We start from the raw sequence: 19,012 nt of genomic DNA, 5'->3' as shown, positions 1-19,012 counted from the left end.
TGAAGGCAGATTGCCTAAATTTGCATCTCAGCTTTGCTACTTAGCAGCTGGGTGACCCTGGATAAGTAACTGGACCTTTGTGCCTCAAGTTCCTCAGCTGTAAAATGGGAAAAAAAATAATCCCTGCCTCAGTGTTGTTGGGAGAATTATTGAAGTTATTACAATAGTACTGAGAATAGTGCCCTGTACTATATAATTGTTTAATAAATGGTATTTATTGTGACTTTGGGGAAACTTTTGTCTCAGTCACCCCAAGTAGGTCAAGTGACTTTTACTTCTATATTGAGCAATTAAAGAACTTTTTGTTGTTCTGAGCCAAATGTATATTCTTATCAAATTTTTACTGAACCAACGGCACATGCTGGCAGAATAACTGGCCCAGGAAAGCTCACAGTAGTGGAATGGAGTTTTACTTCATGGAGAGCTAAATGATCTATGTGGAAACAAACAGTAGTAGCAGATAGAGTCAAATAGCTGCAAATTCAGGTGAAGGCATAGCTAGGTGAGACTGTATGGTGTAAGAATTGACAGCTGAAGGTCTGGAGTCAGACTGCCTCACTTAGATTCGTGACTCCACCATTTACTAGCTTTGTTCCCTTGGGCAAGTCACTTCTTTATACCTCAGATGCCACATTATTATTAATGGAATTGATAATAGCAGAAAAACAGTCCCTATTAAATGTAGTTATTTTAGAAATGTAATGAGATAATGCATATAAGGCGCTTAGAACATTGCTTGGTACAGAATAAAAGTGGTGAAGAAAAAAGATGCATACAGTAGGCAGAGAAATATATAATCTGTGTGTTCACTCCAAGAAAAGCAAGAGAGGTAGACGAGCAATGGAATGAGTGATCCTAAGAAAAAATAAGGACATTTAATTCTACTGCACTTGGGATAACTTTTGTAAATGTTATATTTTGTTTCTATAGAAGCCTTCAATATGTCCCCAGTTATGTTGGGTTTAGACCTCCAGAACTTCCCAAAATATGTTCCATGAAGCATCTGCCCAAAGATATGTGTAAGAAAAAGGCTTTGGGGTTGAATAATGCTAAAAAATGCTATATGACTGATTTCCTTAGAAATTTCAAATGTAGGGGCGCCTGGGTAGCTCTGTTGGTTAAGGCTAACTTTGGCTCAGGTCATGATCTCTGGGTCCTGGGATGACGGCCTGCACTGGGCTCCTTGCTCAGCGGGGTGCCTGCTTCTCCCTCTGCCCTTCGCCCCCTGCTTGTGCTCCCTTTGCCTGCTTGGGCTCTCTCTCTCTGTTAAATAAATACATAATATCTTAAAAAAAAGAAACTTCAAATGTATAGTAGCACTCTAAGGGGTTGAGAGATGCTGCAAAAATGTTTCATTGAGTTTAATCCAGCATTTTTTGAATTTGATCACAGAGCTTTTTCTCTATATGGTATTTATTAACATGCCATGGAATAAAAATAGAGAAATGCCGGCTTCCGATGAGTATTAAAAATAACCTTACATCAAAACAAGGGCTGAGAGGCATGGGAGGTAGGTTTTGGAAAGAGAGGACTCATACTTTTTAAGGCTGGGATTGAAAATCTGTCTAGAGTAATTTACAAATCCAGGGGCTATACAATTCCCTCAGGGTCACAAACACTCAGATACATACAGTGTTCCTGGGAACAATGTGCACAGTCTCTGGAGGGCATTGGGTGAACACCCTTCACATTATAACCTGCTTCAGCCGCTTTGCTGAGATCCCACTGTGGAAGGTGTAAAGGCCCCTGAACATGTGGTACCACCTGCCTTTGGCCATGTACTGTCTGAATTTACTTCCTACTTTTTTGAAGAGAAGAGGCTACAAGAAAAACATTAAAAGTGGAGAGGCCCGATTGGGAAACTAGAGGCCAGACTCAGGGGGAAGAGGGGAAATTGGGAGAAGGGACTGGGTTGACCTCCAATCAGTTTCCGGACAAGGATGTTCCTCTGGGCGGAAGTGAGATGGGGGACACCAGTAGCTCTAACAAAGAGAACCCTTCACAGCAGAGCAGGTTAGGAGATAATACTTAAGAGAAATAATATTGCCTTCCAAGGGCAGTGATGAGAATGGGAGCTTCCTGAGGGGCAGAAACCCTGTTTAATTCATCTTTATAATTCTTTTCTTGAGGAAAAAGGTGATGGCTAGGAGGGAGAGCGCAATGAATAATCCCTAATAAGAGAGAGTTAGATAAAATAGCTTGCAATTTACATTGACCAGTGTTTAGATGACTTTCCAAGTAAATGTTGTTGGCTGGTTTCTGAAGGTAGGTGTATTTTGCCCCTTCCCATGGGTTGCTACCAAGAAAAGAGACACTGGATTATATCCTAGTTGGCCTGTTGCAAGGAGACCTAGAATCTCTGACTTGGGAGGGCTGACTCAGGGAGGGGCTGATGAGCCATCTTCATGCAGGTTGGAAATTAAGAACAAGGAATACATCAACACTAACAATGCCTAACTATGAGAGGGGAAAGCAGGACTTTTTTCTTATTTCCAATAATTCATATTTTTCTGACTTTTCTATAATAAGCACCTATGACTTTTATATTTGTGGAAAATTAAATCTATTTCTCTAGTTTATATGTACATCTTTAGTTTCTAGAAAACCCGAGCAGACATGATGGGCAAACTTCATATTGGAGTGTTTTTAGTGGGGAAAAAGTGTTCCAAACATGTTTGAGGGTATGGAAATACAACGTAGGAAACACACCTCAGAAAGTTATATCCACGTAATTCTACAAAGAGGGGAAGAAGTTTGCTAGGGATAAGATTTCCCAAGAACCTCTGGGGAAAAATGTTAACGCTGTCTATGTCTATAGGTGGGAGGGTGTGGCGAGAGACGGGGTTCCAGAGGGACGGATTACATGGCAGCCCGGGGAGCCGGCCGGGGGGGGGGGGGCGGGGGGGAGGTAAGAAAGGTGGCCACGGTCCTCCGGGAAGGGGGGAGGAGGGCGGAGCAGGAAAGGGCGGTGCGCGGGACGGGAGGCGGAGCCGTCGGCGCGCCCAGGTGGGGATGAGCCCGGGCCCTACCTGCTCCAGGACCGCAGCCGGTCTTCCCACCGCCCCGCGCGGAGAGAGGGGAAAGCGGAGGGATTCCTTGGAGAAGTGGTCCGTCCTGGAGCGGCTGCTGTTGCAGAGAGACGCGGTGTCCCCCCGGAGCTCCTGAGCAGGCAGGGGCCAGAGAGCGGCCCGCATGGGCCCGGAGCTGCCTGCGCCTTGGCTCCTGCTCTTCACCTGGCTCCCAGCAGGTGAGCCTTGGGAAAAAGTGGGTCTCACCCTGGGCCCGGGGAGACTGGAAGCCATTGTTGCTAGGCCTTGCACAACTGGTCACAGGCAGGCCAGTGGAGGCCTGGGCCGCGCTCTGGTAGCTCTTGGCACAGGCTCCAGGAGGTGCGGGACTGGCTCGAGTTTCTGCCTAAGAGAACCTGTTGTTTTCCTCTTTCATTAGCCCGGCCCTTCTGAGACAGGTGCAACTAAGGAAGAAACCCAGAGCCTCTGGGCTTCCCTGCCGCAGTCTTTAGGCACTTCTTGGTCTTGAAAGCTGAGTTGATAAACGTGGAAGCACCACTCTTTTGATCCCTCATTACTTGGCCCTTTCATCTGATATGGTGACAAAAGTGCATTGATGTCCCTCCTGGGGGGTTATAATGTGTCCTTAGAATCATGGGATGTTCGAGATGATTCAGAATCTATTTTACAGGGCTGAACCATGTGTCTCTTTGCTCATTATGTTCAGTGTCATTTTTCTACTTTCTTTGTACCCACCCACTTTCCTAACTTTAACCCTTGCTCAGTTCTCTCCCCATCAGGTGCCCAACCATCCACCCTCTCCTCCCTTCTCTTAACCTTCCCACCCTGTCTGCTTTGGAAAGTATGGTTTTTGTGTCTCAGTATATCTCTTGGGAATGTGACAGGCGTGTGTATCTGCAGGAGTAAAATCAGGTAGGAAAGGACAGCTGAGTGACTGCCTGTGCAGGACTTCCAGCCCTTTTCAATTAGGATGTAGGTGTGACCTTACAAACAGACCGGTAGGAGTTCCCTTGGAAATAATGCCCTGCTGTATTTCATTTTACCATTCCCCACCCTTTCTTTAGGACTAACTGCCCTCTTACCTCTAAGTCTTCAGTGGGAAGTCTGCTCAGTTTGCTCACAGACTAATGTAAGCCTTGTATTTTTCTGAGGGAAAAGATGTGATATGAAGGTATGGACAGAATTTCATTTTTACCAGCTTAGGTATACTTAGCTTATAGGACATGAAAACCACTCGGATGTAACTAAATCTCATTAAGACAAGATTCTACAATAGCTTAAGCTTAATGCTGAGAATAAAAAGGATGGAGAATTGCAAAAGGGTGAGAAAATCGGAAAATCAATATTCCCAATATCTTCTGGCTCACACCAGTTTCTGCAGGATATGTGTCCTATCAGTTGTCTGAAGCTGACAAGGATAGATGCTGGACACAGGATACACAAGGAAATGGACTAAACCTCACCTAAACTGGAGTGCCGAAATTCTACCAGAACAGTTACCTACTTAGACTGTGACAGCAAAATCCTAAACATCCCAGCTTCTTAGTCCTTTCTCCTTTGCCTTATGTGTTTAGCTCAAATTCCACAGCAGCTAGGGATTCCTGAAGTTGCTTGAGCTGCCTTTTCAAGAAAATTGAGGTCTACTCCCACCTCTATCCTTAGCACCCCATCCCCAGATTAGGACTTTGTAGCCAGCAGTCATCAAGGTCAAAAGAATAAGAAAAGAAGCCTTACAGACAAAAATTTTATTAGGATATAAACCGCAATCCTTAAATCATCAGCATAATGTTCTAAAAGCTTTTATTTTTATGAAGAATATTGAACACTGAACATTTTTCAAATACAGTGATTATGACCAAAGGGTATATTCTTATAGTAAACAGATTGCTAAATGGACAGGGACTTTTTTTTTTTTTTTTAGAAGATTTTATTTATTTATTTGTCAGAGAGAGAGAGAGAGCACAAACAGGGACAGCAGTGTGCAGAGGGAGAAGCAGGCTCCTTGCTGAGCAGGGAGGCAGATGTGGGACTTCACCTAAGGATCCTGGGGTCATGACCTGAGCAGAAGGCGGATACCTAACCGACTGCGCCACCCAGGCATCCCTGGACAGGGACTTCAGAAAGTGGAATTCCAACTGTTCAGGAACCAGCCATGTAGTGTTAATACCAGGATGCTGAAGTGTTGAAACTATACAGACTGCCCTGTTTCCTGCCATTCTTTAACTGGAAACCTACCTGCATGACCCACTTTAGAACCAGAGAATGCCGAAGTCAAAAAAAGTCTGAAGTAAACACTTAATCTTACCTTTATATCATAGGTGCAAAATTGACAGACTCCAGCACTTTGAGAGGAAATAACTATTTTAGCAGATATTTTCCCCGAATATGTGTAGGGCATGCTAAAAAAACAAACAAACAAACAAAAACCCTGCATTCAGCTATTTAATGTGCATTTGGATTTTACATCCAGAATGTATGTGTGACTCTGGTCAAGTTACTGAACTGCTGAAAGTCTGCAGTAAACAGGGATGATTATAGTACCTATCTCAAAGTTTTTGTGAGGGTTAAGTGAAATGAAGATTTTAAGGCACTGAAGATAGTGACTGAAACAAAATGAGGTCTTAATGAATGTTAAATGAATGTTAGTCATGGTGATAATAATACTCATGATTTAGACTCAAGGAGGATTTTTTTAGAGCTAACTTTAAAGAAACAATTGAAGTGTCCCCTCGTCCTTCCCCTACAGCTAAGAAACTGCAGTTAATAGTCAAGTCAGACCGACTGTCGGGTTGGAATTCAGATTCTGCCTCTTACTAGCTGTGACTCTGGAGAAATTACTTCAGTTCTCTTCATCTAGAAAACAGGTAGAATTCCCGATGAGCCCCTCACACCTCCCGCCTCTCACCCCCATAAGGCCAACTTACGTTGGGTGGGTTAAGATCAGGCACAGTGTCTACAACATGATCATCACTCAGGAAATACTGGGTCCTGCCTCCCCCACCTCTATTTTTAAACCAAACTTCCTAAAATTATCTAAGATCAAACTGAAAATCAAGTTCTTCTCTCACTTCCAGTATCTGCCAGAGCAATGCTTCTCAAACTTGTTTTCTTTTTATAGTTCTTACCAAGAAAGACAGTTTATGTTGTGACATGTGCACATATATAAGATTTATAAAACAGAAACAAAACTACATGCACACACAAACCCATTACTATGCTGGATGAAAGAATAACAAACTGACAAATAAAATAAAATGTTATTTTAATAACATTTAAATTAGTAGAAAACAGTCCCCAAATTAACATTCAATAGAAAAGTCCAGTAAGTTGATTTTCCCAAGATCTGCTGCAAATTGCATTATGAACTTTGAAAAACCCGAGAGTATGCTCATTTTGGTCCATTGCCCTGTTCTCTCCTGTTTCTAAAGAAGATTGAACCCAAGTTTCTGGTTGGAGTCCAAGTTTCTACAGTTGTAAAGTATGGGCCATTAAAGAAATTATGTCAGATTTGGGTACTGGCTACCTTTTCAGTGTGGCCAGAGGCCCTGACGAAGCTTCTCAGGTCAGGGAGTCCTGGGAAGTTACCACAGTCCCTGTGCTCTGAGCTGTGGACTGATCACTTGTCAGAGTTTTAGTTTGTTGGTTTTTGTACTTCTTCAAAGTTTTTTTTTTCCTTTAAAAAGAAACTTCTAGGGGCACCTGGGTGACTCAGTGGGTTAAAGCCTCTGCCTTCAGCTCAGGTCATGATCCCAGGGTCCTGGGATTGAGCCCTGCATCGGGCTCTCTGCTCAGCGGGGAGCCTGCTTCTCCCTCTCTCTCTCTGCCTGCCTCTCTGCCTACTTGTGATCTCTCTGTCAAATAAATAAATAAAATCTTTTTAAAAAAAAGAAAGAAACTTCTAGCCCACAAGTGATACTTGCTCCTTGAAACAACACACTAATATAATTCAAAGTAAGTACCTGCAGCGTTTTGCACTATTGGTCAATGGTTCTGGTTACCTCCATCCAGCCTCAAAGTTTATTCCTGGAATAAAAATTTACTTTTCCGGGGCACCTGGGTGGCTCAGTGGGTTAAAGCCTCTGCCTTCGGCTCAGGTCATGATCCCAGGGTCCTGGGATCGAGCCCCGCATCGGGCTCTCTGCTTAGTGGGGAGCCTGCTTCCTCCTCTCTCTCTGCCTGCCTGCCTCTCTGCCTACTTGTGATGTGTCAAATAAATAAATAAATAAATCTTTAAAAAAAAATTTACTTTTCTGCCCAAATTCTAAAAGGGTGTGTCTCATTGGGACTTCTGTGAATTTCTTTTTTTTTAGGATTACAGAGAGGTGTTAACTTACAGATTCACGCAGCTCTCAACTTATGTTATCATTTTTCAGGCAATCAGCCCACTGACTCCTTAGGGACACATTCTTAGAAAGCATCTTGGCTAGTAATTTTCCCTCGATAGTGGGGGAAAAGTGTGGGATCACACTGAGGACTGAATGACATCTCAGTCCGCAGTATAGTGGGTAGGAAAGTGGAGCTTCTCAGGCTGAGGGGGGTGTGGGTGGTGGATGGGAGCTGCCCACGTGGCTCCTTCCTTACCTCCATGGAGCCTCTGATGGACCTCCCCAGAGTTCTGGGCTCTGCTGAACTCAAGTACAAATCATGGCCAGTCCCTGTCTGTCTTCCTCTCTGGGCCAGTTTGGCAGATAAGGAAATCTGCATCCAGGAAGATCATAAGCCTTAGGTTGACACAGTGCAGTTACTTTGAGAGCTGAGACCAGAACCCTGGCTTCCTTGATTGTAGTCCATGGCTCTTTCCTCTGTTTCATACCATGGAACAAGTTTGTTTTGTCTAATTACATCCTGGTATGCAGAAATAGAAATAGATTGCCTCCTGAATGTCTAACTAAATGGCATTTATTAAACATCTTGCCCCAACAAAGATGCTCTGGAAATGAGATGCTGGGTAATTAATGTACTGTCTACCTGGGTTTCTTTCAGCCCTGTGCTGTATTACATTATGTCCCTAGGGGAGAAATAAAATGGTGTGTTTTAAGAAGTAGGAAGACTTAGATTATGTGTCATCTTTCTCTCATCTATTTTTTTTTTTGTACTAAGATTTTTTTATTTATTTGAGAGACAGAGATAACTACAGGGATAGCAAGAGAGGGCAGTAACAGGGAGAAGAGGGAGAAGCAGGGTCCCTGTTGAGCGGGGACCCCGATGTGAGGCTCCATCCCAGGACCATGGGATCAGGACCTGAACGGAAGGCAGATGCTCAACCGACTAAGCCACCCAGGTGCCCCTCATCTTTATTTCTATAGTTTTCAATCTTTAAGTCTTAGGGTAAGGTGGGGTCAGAGGAAAGCAGTTTTGACACTTTCCTCATTTCCCAAACGCTGTTAATCACCATGTGTTGTTTCTTAATCCCAGGATCTGCCGCCTCTTTTCTATTCCAGGTGATAAACCTAACACTAGCCTATTTTAAGGATCTTAAGCATCTGCTTGCCTTGAGGCCTGCTACTGTCTCTGTCTCATTCCAGCCAGCCTCACCCCAGATGATGGGTTACCTACCTGGGTTCCCCTTTCCCACCTTTACTCTAATCCTCCAAGCACCTCTACTGATCTCCATAGCTTATAAGAGTGGGTTAAACCTCTTTGTTTAGATTTCAAGGCTCACTCATTCTGGCCAAAGGGCAGGCTTCTCCCCAGTGATGTGGGCGCGCTCTGGTACTCCCTTTCCCTTACAACACAGTTTGTTTGTTTTTTGGTCTGGCCATGCTACCAATGGCTAACTTTATTATTTTCTGTACTTTTAGGGCACTTAAAATTTGTTCCAGGCAGTTTAACCTGTTTTGTATGAATTCATTTTTTTTTTTCCTGTCAGCAAATGTTTAATGCATACCACGTACAAGGCATGCTGGCCAACACTAGCTGTGTGGCCTAAGACCGGTTACTTATACTCCTTGAGGATTTTTCTCATCTATGAGAGGGTAATAAAATAAGGCTATCTCATGGGTGTTTTACAAGGGTTAAATGAGATGCTATGTAAGAAAGCACCGGATACCATGGCTAACAACGTAGCAAGTGCTCAGACTGTCGGTTTCCTTCCCAGGGTAACACCTCATATGCTTAGCACCACCCTGAGCTCACACTATTGAGTAGCACACTGCAGACCTTTGTTCAACATGGAATACATAGACATAATTCCTCCCCTGCCCCAGGCCACTTCTCTTTTTCCCTTTCCTCCTCTCCTGATTCTCTGGATCCCTTCCTTCTGGTTCATTCTCATGGCCACTCCCTCCTCTGCTTGATTCCTTTCATATTTGCACTGTTATCTAAGGAAATGTAACAAGTACAGATGGCAAATATACTTGGGGAGATAGCTTGCTCAGACATAAACTCTGATAGGATTAAACCTGTGTACTTTTTGTTAACCTGCTTAGTGGAGCATAGGAGCCTGCATCCGTGAAAAACACTCAAGAATGAGACCTTCTCTTAGGAGTTAGCACAAGGCCACCGCCCCTTGCCCAGGAATCCCCTGCTGCCTGCCACCCCTCTCCAGGCGGGACCCTTCATATGTAAAGGAGGGGAAATGCCATTCTGAAAACAGTTCTCAGTTTAAAAAAAAAAAAAAAAAAAAAAAAAAGCTCTGTACCTACATTCCTGTGTTGTATGGACAAAATATTCGAGAAACTATAAAACTATAAAACATCCTGCCCAATCTGATATGACACAGGGAAGACAGACTGAAAGAAATATACAAAGATATGTATGTGTTTGGAACACATAGCATTTCGTTGTAAAGCATTTAACTCTGTTGTTCGTGTGTTCTCCTTTGACAAGTTATGGAACACATAGCATTTCATTGTAAAGCATTTAACTCTGTTTTTCGTGGGTTCTCCTTTGACAAGTTATTTTCCCACCCTTAAATGACAGGTTTCCCTTCCTCTTTCAGAGCAGACAAACTGAATGGGTTTGCCAGGGGACAAAGTGACACAGCTTTAAAAGTTTTTATGCCAGTTTGCATTTGTATCATTTTAATTCTTTCAAAATCCTTTTTTTTTTTTTCAAAATTCATTTACATGCTGTTCTCAATTGATGTCAGTGTCTAAAGGTGGGCAAGATAAGTACTAATGATACAAATAATAGCTAATGTTTGTTCAGCGGCTATTATGTCCCAGGTTAAATGCTAAATGCTAAATGCTGGACATGTATTACCTCATTTAATCCTTTCTACAATGCTGTCAGGGGAGTTTTGTGGGGTTTTTTCAGATTTATTTATTTTTCTTTTATCTCTTTCCTATTTATTTATTTATAAATGCTTTGTTTAAATCAATATAATTAACATATACTGTATTACTAGTTTCAGGGGCTGAATTTAGTGTTTCATCAGTTGCATGTAACACCCAGGTCTCATTACATCAAGTGCCCTCTTTAATGCCCATCACTCAGTTACCCCCAGCCCTCCAGCAACCCTCAGTTTGTTCCTTATATTTAAGTGTCTCTTATGGTTTGCCTCCCTTTCTGTTTTCATCTTATTTTATTTTTCCTTCCCTTCCCTTATGTTCATCTCTTTTGTTTCTTCAATTCCACATGTGAGTGAAATCATATGGTATTTGTCATTCTCTGATTGACTCATTTCATTTAGCACAATATCCTCTAGTTCCATCCACATCATTTCAAATGGAAGATTTCCATCTTTTGATGGTTGAGTAATATTCCACTATATATATAGGTCTATATATATATGGTGTATATATACCACATCTTCTTTATCCATTCATCTGTCAATGGACATCTGGACTCTTTCCACATTTTGGGTATTATGGACATTGCTACTATAAACATTGAAAGATTTACTTGTTTATTTTAGAGAGAGAGAAAGAAAGAGCACATGCACTTGTGTATGTGAGTGGGAGAAGGGGCAGAGTGAGACAAGTAGACTCCCTGCTGAATGGGGAGCCCAATGCAGGGCTGGATCCCAGGACCCTGAGATCATGACCTGAGCCAAAATCAAGAGTTAGATGCTTAACTGACTGAGCCACCCAGACACCCCTGTCAGGGAAATACTTTGCATGTAAAGAGGCAACTATAGTTTGGAAATAATTTGTCAGGTCTTTTAGCTGGTGGGGAAGTGGAGGCAGAATGTGAACTTAGGAAGTCAGTCTCTAGAATTAAAGTTTTGAAAAGAAAATGATAGAGCTGGGGCACCTGGGTGGCTCAGTGGGTTAAGCCGCTGCCTTCGGCTCAGGTCATGATCTCGGGGTCCTGGGATCGAGCCCCACATCGGGCTCTCTGCTCAGCAGGGAGCCTGCTTCCCTCTCTCTCTCTCTGCCTGCCTCTCCGTCTACTTGTGATTTCTCTCTGTCAAATAAATAAATAAAATCTTTAAAAGAAAAAAAAAAAGAAAATGATAGAGCTATTTAGGAAATCGGATGGCAGTTAGCTAAGGGGAAGGAGATGCCACAATATGAAGGAAATTTAAGAATAGAAAGAGAGCACCTGGTTGGCTCAGTCAAGCATCCGACTCTTGATTTCAGTTCAGGTCATGATATCACAGTTGTGAGATCGAGCCCTGAGCTTATGATTCTCTCTTTCTTTTTCCCTCTGCTCTAACCCCCACCTCAAGAAAGAACAGAAAGAAAATAGAAGAATTTGAGAACAGTTTAAAGAGCACAGATCCAAAAAAGACATCTACCTTTCTGAATCTGTTTCTCTTTTCAGCTCAGATTCTACTGTTCTTAGTCTCTTCTTGAAAATGTTACCTGCCTCGTAGTGTGCATGCCCAGTGTGGTTAGTTTTACCGAGAAGTCCAAGGCTAAAGGACAAGGATCATAGAGATCTTTTGCCTTTGAGATGGACTGTCCTCCTCCCAATCTGGAAAACCCTCCTGCTTTCTGAGTCTAGCACCAAACTTCCACTTTGAAAGTCAAGCTTGCCTGCGTGGGAGAGAGTAGGTTTACCCAAACCTGCAAAACTCCAGCAAAACCAGATCCTGAAGCTGAGAGGCCTTGGCTTATTATAGTGTCTGAACCTTTGCCCATGTATATCAGCAGGTCTGTTCCCACCCTTTGGGGGCTTGTGAGAATTAGGAACTATGTGTGTATGTCACTGGGCACACCGTAGGTGCTGAGATCCAGAGCAACAGCTGAGACAAAGGGAGGGAGGGTTGCTGGTTGCTCCGTACCTTTGTCCTGGGACTCTACCCCACTCTTCTTGTGCAAGGCCAGGGGCAGAGGTCTGAGAGCTGAACTGGTTGCTGTGGGGCTGGCAGACCCCAGGAGAACATGTGAATAAGCTCAGTATGGCCCAAATCACGGGAACCTGATATATGTCAAGGCTTGAAATTCACATAGGGATGAAATCAAAGAGAGGATGAAAACAGTACCCAGGTGGCAAAGCCTGTGCTGACATTGGGAAAGGTGAGGGTGTCCCCGCAGGTATGTACTGGCCATAATAAAGGCATTCATGGAAGGGGAGCTGGGGGAGGGCTTAGTGATGAAGGTGATCACCCTTGTCCCCATTCTCCTCCCTCAGAGTGTCAAATTCAGCGATCTTCAAAGCTGCCCCAGAGCAACTCCTTTCTCTGACTCCCCGCAAACTTGCTCTCCCTCCACATGCTCCACCTCTACACACATACTGTTCACAAGCGCTCTTTGAATACATTGCTATTTATGTTGAATTACCATTCAGCAAGATAAAGAACATGTCGGTTGTTAGTCCCAGTATCAGAGTGACTGCTGCCAATTGTCGCCTGGCCCATCATTCCGGTTATTTGCAGGCCGATGAGTACCGAACATTTTCCTTTAAACTTTATTTAGAGAATAACCAGGCTGAGTGGAGAGACCACCCATTCCAGGGGTGGAATCTTGACTCTGACCTCCTTAGAAAATGAATGACCACAGACAAGCTACTCATCTTTTCCAGTCTCAGATTTGTGATGGGTGAAATGGCCCTGATTGTCTCCTTCCGGGAGTCAGATTTAGTGTGTAAAAGACAGTATTTGAAAGTACGGTGTGAACATAGGATTTTGTTTAGTGTTTTTATCTCTATTCTAATCTTCTTATTTACCGAGCAAAATAAACTAGGGTCAGCAATGCCGTCTTCGTCATTTTCGAAAGCTTACCTATAGTGACTTCTCATCCGTTAAAGCTGTGTTGGGTGAAAACTCCAAGGTCTATTTCAGGCCAGTTCTGGGAAAAAAACCAAGGTGGATGGTGAGAGTGGAGAAGCAAAAATAATAAGGCAGGGAGGAGTCAAGATGGCGGAGAAGTAGCAAGCTGAGACTGCTTCAGCTAGCCGGAGATCAGCTAGATAGCTTATCTAAAGATTGCAAACACCTGAAAATCCATCGGCAGATCGAAGAGAAGAAGAACAGCAATTCTGGAAACAGAAAAACAACCACTTTCTGAAAGGTAGGACCGGCGGAGAAGTGAATCCAAAGCGACGGGAAGATAGACCCCGGGGGGAGGGGCCGGCTCCCGGCAAGCGGCGGAGCAACCGCGCACAAAATCAGGACTTTTAAAAGTCTGTTCCGCGGAGGGACATCGCTCCAGAGGCTAAACCGGAGCGAAGCCCACGCGGGGTCAGCGTGGCCTCAGGTCCCGCAGGGTCACAGAAGGATCGGGGGTGTCTGAGTGTCGCAGAGCTTGCGGGTATTGGAACGGGAAAGCCGGCTACAGAGACAGAGCCGACAGTAAGCTCGCAGCTCCGTGTCACCTTGAACCGGTCGCAGGCTCGGTGAGCTCGGAGCGCGGCCGGAGGTCAGGCAGACGGGAGTAACTGGGCGCTGTTCTCTGAGGGCGCACTGAGGAGTGGGGCCCTGGGCTCTCGGCTCCTCCGGGCCGGAGACCAGGAGGCCGCCATTTGTATTCCCGTCCTCTGGAACTCTACGGAAAGCGCTCAGGGAACAAAAGCTCCTGAAAGCAAACCCGAGCGGATTACTCACCCCGGCCCCGGGTAAGGGCGGTGTAATTCCGCCTGGGGCAAAGACACTTGAAAATCACTACAACAGGCCCCTCCCCCAGAAGATCAACAAGAAATCCAGCCGAGACCAAGCTCACATACCAAGGAGTGCGGTTTCAATACCAAGGAGAGCAGCAGAATTCCAGAGGAGGAGAAAGCCAAGCACGGAACTCATGGCTTTTTTCCTGTGATTTTCTTTAGTCTTGCAGTTAATTTAATTTTTTCTTTTTCATTTTTTTTTTTTTTTTCTCGCCTTCGGGTAAAATTTTTTTTTTTTTTTTAACTGTTACCTTTTTCTTTTTTAACGATTTTTTACTAGTTTATCTAATATATATATATTTTTTTTTTACATTTTTCTTAGGTGTTTTCTTTTTTTAAAAAAAATTCTTTTCTTTTTTTTTTTTTTTTTTCTTTTTTCTTTCTTCCTTTTTGAACCTCTTTTTATCCCCTTTCTCCCCACTCACGATTTTGGATCTCTTCTAATTTGGCTAAAGCATATTTTCCTGGGGTTGTTGCCACCCTTTTAGTATTTTACTTGCCCCTTCATTTACTCTTATCTGGACAAAATGACAAGACGTAAAAATTCACCACAAAAAAAAGAACAAGAGGCAGTACCGAAGGCTAGGGACCTAATCAATACAGACATCGGTAATATGTCAGATCTAGAGTTCAGAATGACAATTCTCAAGGTTCTAGCCGGGCTCGAAAAAGGCATGGAAGATATTAGAGAAACCCTCTCGAGAGATATAAAAGCCCTTTCTGGAGAAATAAAAGAACTAAAATCTAACCAAGTTGAAATCAAAAAAGCTATTAATGAGGTGCAATCAAAAATGGAGGCTCTCACTGCTAGGATAAATGAGGCAGAAGAAAGAATTAGTGATATAGAAGACCAAATGACAGAGAATAAAGAAGCTGATCAAAAGAGGGACAAACAGCTACTGGACCACGAGGGGAGAATTCGAGAAATAAGTGACACCATAAGACGAAACAACATTAGAATAATTGGGATTCCAGAAGAAGAAGAAAGTGAGAGGGGAGCAGAAGGTATACTGGAGAGAATTATTGGGGAGAATTTCCCCAATATGGCAAAGGGAACAAGCATCAAAATTCAGGAGGTTCAGAGAATGCCCCTCAAAATAAATAAGAATAGGCCCACACCCCGTCACATAATAGTAAAATTTACAAGTCTCAATGACAAAGAGAAAATCCTGAAAGCAGCCCGGGAAAAGAAGTCTGTAACATACAATGGTAAAAATATTAGATTGGCAGCTGACTTATCCACAGAGACCTGGCAGGCCAGAAAGAGCTGGCATGATATTTTCAGAGCACTAAACGAGAAAAACATGCAGCCAAGAATACTATATCCAGCTAGGCTATCATTGAAAATAGAAGGAGAGATTAAAAGCTTCCAGGACAAACAACAACTGAAAGAATTTGCAAATACCAAACCAGCTCTACAGGAAGTATTGAAAGGGGTCCTCTAAGCAAAGAGAGAGCCTACAAGTGGTAGATCAGAAAGGAACAGAGACCATATACAGTAACAGTCACCTTACAGGCAATACAATGGCACTAAATTCATATCTCTCAATAGTTACCCTGAATGTGAATGGGCTAAATGCCCCTGTCAAAAGACACAGGGTATCAGAATGGATAAAAAAACAAAACCCATCTATATGTTGCCTCCAAGAAACACATTTTAAGCCCGAAGACACCTCCAGATTTAAAGTGAGGGGGTGGAAAAGAATTTACCATGCTAATGGACATCAGAAGAAAGCAGGAGTGGCAATCCTTATATCAGATCAATTAGATTTTAAGCCAAAGACTGTAATAAGAGATGAGGAAGGACACTATATCATACTCAAAGGGTCTGTCCAACAAGAAGATTTAACAATTTTAAATATCTATGCCCCCAACGTGGGAGCAGCCAACTATATAAACCAATTAATAACAAAATCAAAGAAACACATAAACAACAATACAATAATAGTAGGGGACTTTAATATTCCCCTCACTGAAATGGACAGGTCATCCAAGCAAAAGATCAGCAAGGAAATAAAGGCCTTAAATGACACACTGGACCAGATGGACATCACAGATATATTCAGAATATTTCATCCCAAAGCAACAGAATACACATTCTTCTCTAGTGCACATGGTACATTCTCCAGAATAGATCACATCCTCGGTCCTAAATCAGGACTCAACCGGTATCAAAAGATTGGGATCATTCCCTGCATATTTTCAGACCACAATGCTCTAAAGCTAGAACTCAACCACAAAAGGAAGTTTGGAAAGAACCCAAATACATGGAGACTAAAGAGTATCCTTCTAAAGAATGAATGGGTCAACCGGGAAATTAAAGAAGAATTGAAAAAAATCATGGAAACAAATGATAATGAAAATACAACGGTTCAAAATCTGTGGGACACAACAAAGGCAGTCCTGAGAGGAAAATATATAGCGGTACAAGCCTTTCTCAAGAAACAAGAAAGGTCTCAGGTACACAACCTAACCCTACACCTAAAGGAGCTGGAGAAGGAACAAGAAAGAAACCCTAAGCCCAGCAGGAGAAGAGAAATCATAAAGATCAGAGCAGAAATCAATGAAATAGAAACCAAAAAAACAATAGAACAAATCAACGAAACTAGGAGCTGGTTCTTTGAAAGAATTAATAAAATTGATAAACCCCTGGCCCGACTTATCAAAAAGAAAAGAGAAAGGACCCAAATAAATAAAATCATGAATGAAAGAGGAGAGATCACAACTAACACCAAGGAAATACAAACTATTATAAGAACATACTATGAGCAACTCTACGGCAATAAATTTGACAATCTGGAAGAAATGGATGCATTCCTAGAAACATATAAACTACCACAACTGAACCATGAAGAAATAGAAAGCCTGAACAGACCCATAACCAGTAAGGAGATTGAAACAGTCATTAAAAATCTCCAAACAAACAAAAGCCCAGGGCCAGACGGCTTCCCGGGGGAATTCTACCAAACATTTAAAGAAGAACTAATTCCTATTCTCCTGAAACTGTTCCAAAAAATAGAAATGGAAGGAAAACTTCCAAACTCATTTTATGAGGCCAGCATCACCTTGATCCCAAAACCAGACAAGGATCCCACCAAAAAAGAGAGCTATAGACCGATATCCTTGATGAACACAGATGCGAAAATACTCAACAAAATACTAGCCAATCGGATTCAACAGTACATTAAAAAGATTATTCACCACGACCAAGTGGGATTTATTCCAGGGCTGCAAGGTTGGTTCAACATCCGCAAATCAGTCAATGTGATACAACACATCAATAAAAGTAAGAACAAGAACCATATGATACTCTCAATAGATGCTGAAAAAGCATTTGACAAAGTACAACATCCCTTCCTGATCAAAACTCTTCAAAGTGTAGGGATAGAGGGCACATACCTCAATATCATCAAAGCCATCTATGAAAAACCCACCGCAAATATCATTCTCAATGGAGAAAAACTGAAAGCTTTTCCGCTAAGGTCAGGAACACGGCAGGGATGTCCATTATCACCACTGCTATTCAACATCGTACTAGAGGTCCTAGCCTCAGCAATCAGACAACAAAAGGAAATTAAAGGCATCCAAATCGGCAAAGAAGAAGTCAAATTATCACTCTTCGCAGATGATATGATACTATATGTGGAAAACCCAAAAGACTCCACTCCAAAACTGCTAGAACTTATACAGGAATTCAGTAAAGTGTCAGGATATAAAATCAATACACAGAAATCAGTTGCATTTCTCTACACCAACAGCAAGACAGAAGAAAGAGATATTAAGGAGTCAATCCCATTTACAATTGCATCCAAAACCATAAGATACCTAGGAATAAACCTAACCAAAGAGACACAGAATCTATACTCAGAAAACTATAAAGTACTCATGAAAGAAATTGAGGAAGACACAAAGAAATGGAAAAATGTTCCATGCTCCTGGATTGGAAGAATAAATATTGTGAAAATGTCTATGCTACCTAAAGCAATCTACACATTTAATGCAATTCCTATCAAAGTACCATCCATCTTTTTCAAAGAAATGGAACAAATAATTCTAAAATTTATATGGAACCAGAAAAGACCTCGAATAGCCAAAGGGATATTGAAAAAGAAAGCCAACGTTGGTGGCATCACAATTCCGGACTTCAAGCTCTATTACAAAGCTGTCATCATCAAGACAGCATGGTACTGGCACAAAAACAGACACATAGATCAATGGAACAGAATAGAGAGCCCAGAAATAGACCCTCAACTCTATGGTCAACTAATCTTCGACAAAGCAGGAAAGAATGTCCAATGGAAAAAAGACAGCCTTTTCAATAAATGGTGCTGGGAAAATTGGACAGCCACATGCAGAAAAATGAAATTGGACCATTTCCTTACACCACACACAAAAATAGACTCAAAATGGATGAAGGACCTCAATGTACGAAAGGAATCCATCAAAATCCTTGAGGAGAACACGGGCAGCAACCTCTTCGACCTCTGCCGCAGCAACATCTTCCTAGGAACAACGCAAAAGGCAAGGGAAGCAAGGGAAAAAATGAACTACTGGGATTTCATCAAGATCAAAAGCTTTTGCACAGCAAAGGAAACAGTTAACAAAATCAAAAGACAACTGACAGAATGGGAGAAGATATTTGCAAACGACATATCAGATAAAGGACTAGTGTCCAGAATCTATAAAGAACTTAGCAAACTCAACACCCAAAGAACAAATAATCCAATCAAGAAATGGGCAGAAGACATGAACAGACATTTCTGCAAAGAAGACATCCAGATGGCCAACAGACACATGAAAAAGTGCTCCATATCACTTGGCATCAGGGAAATACAAATCAAAACCACAATGAGATATCACCTCACACCAGTCAGAATGGCTAAAATCAACAAGTCAGGAAATGACAGATGCTGGCGAGGATGCGGAGAAAGGGGAACCCTCCTACACTGTTGGTGGGAATGCAAGCTGGTGCAGCCACTCTGGAAAACAGCATG

At 42.5% G+C, this 19,012-nt stretch overlaps 1 protein-coding gene across 4 annotated transcripts in view; it reads left to right on the top strand.

The window, feature by feature from the left end:
- Positions 1-2,977: 2,977 nt before the first annotated feature.
- ILDR1 (immunoglobulin like domain containing receptor 1) overlaps positions 2,978-19,012 on the top strand; it is a 37,133-nt gene continuing 21,098 nt past the window's right edge. For all 4 annotated transcript variants that reach the window (XM_059162812.1, XM_059162811.1, XM_059162810.1 and 1 more), the window contains exon 1: positions 2,978-3,247. In XM_059162812.1, the coding sequence (XP_059018795.1) occupies positions 3,193-3,247 (55 nt within the window). In that variant the 5' untranslated portion in view covers positions 2,978-3,192. The remainder of the gene's footprint in view (positions 3,248-19,012) is intronic.

The sequence above is a fragment of the Mustela lutreola genome, chromosome 2 (assembly GCF_030435805.1).
Source record: "Mustela lutreola isolate mMusLut2 chromosome 2, mMusLut2.pri, whole genome shotgun sequence".
Lineage (NCBI taxonomy): Eukaryota > Metazoa > Chordata > Mammalia > Carnivora > Mustelidae > Mustela > Mustela lutreola.
Note: the sequence above shows the minus strand (reverse complement) of the source record. Positions and strands in the feature narration are given on the sequence as shown.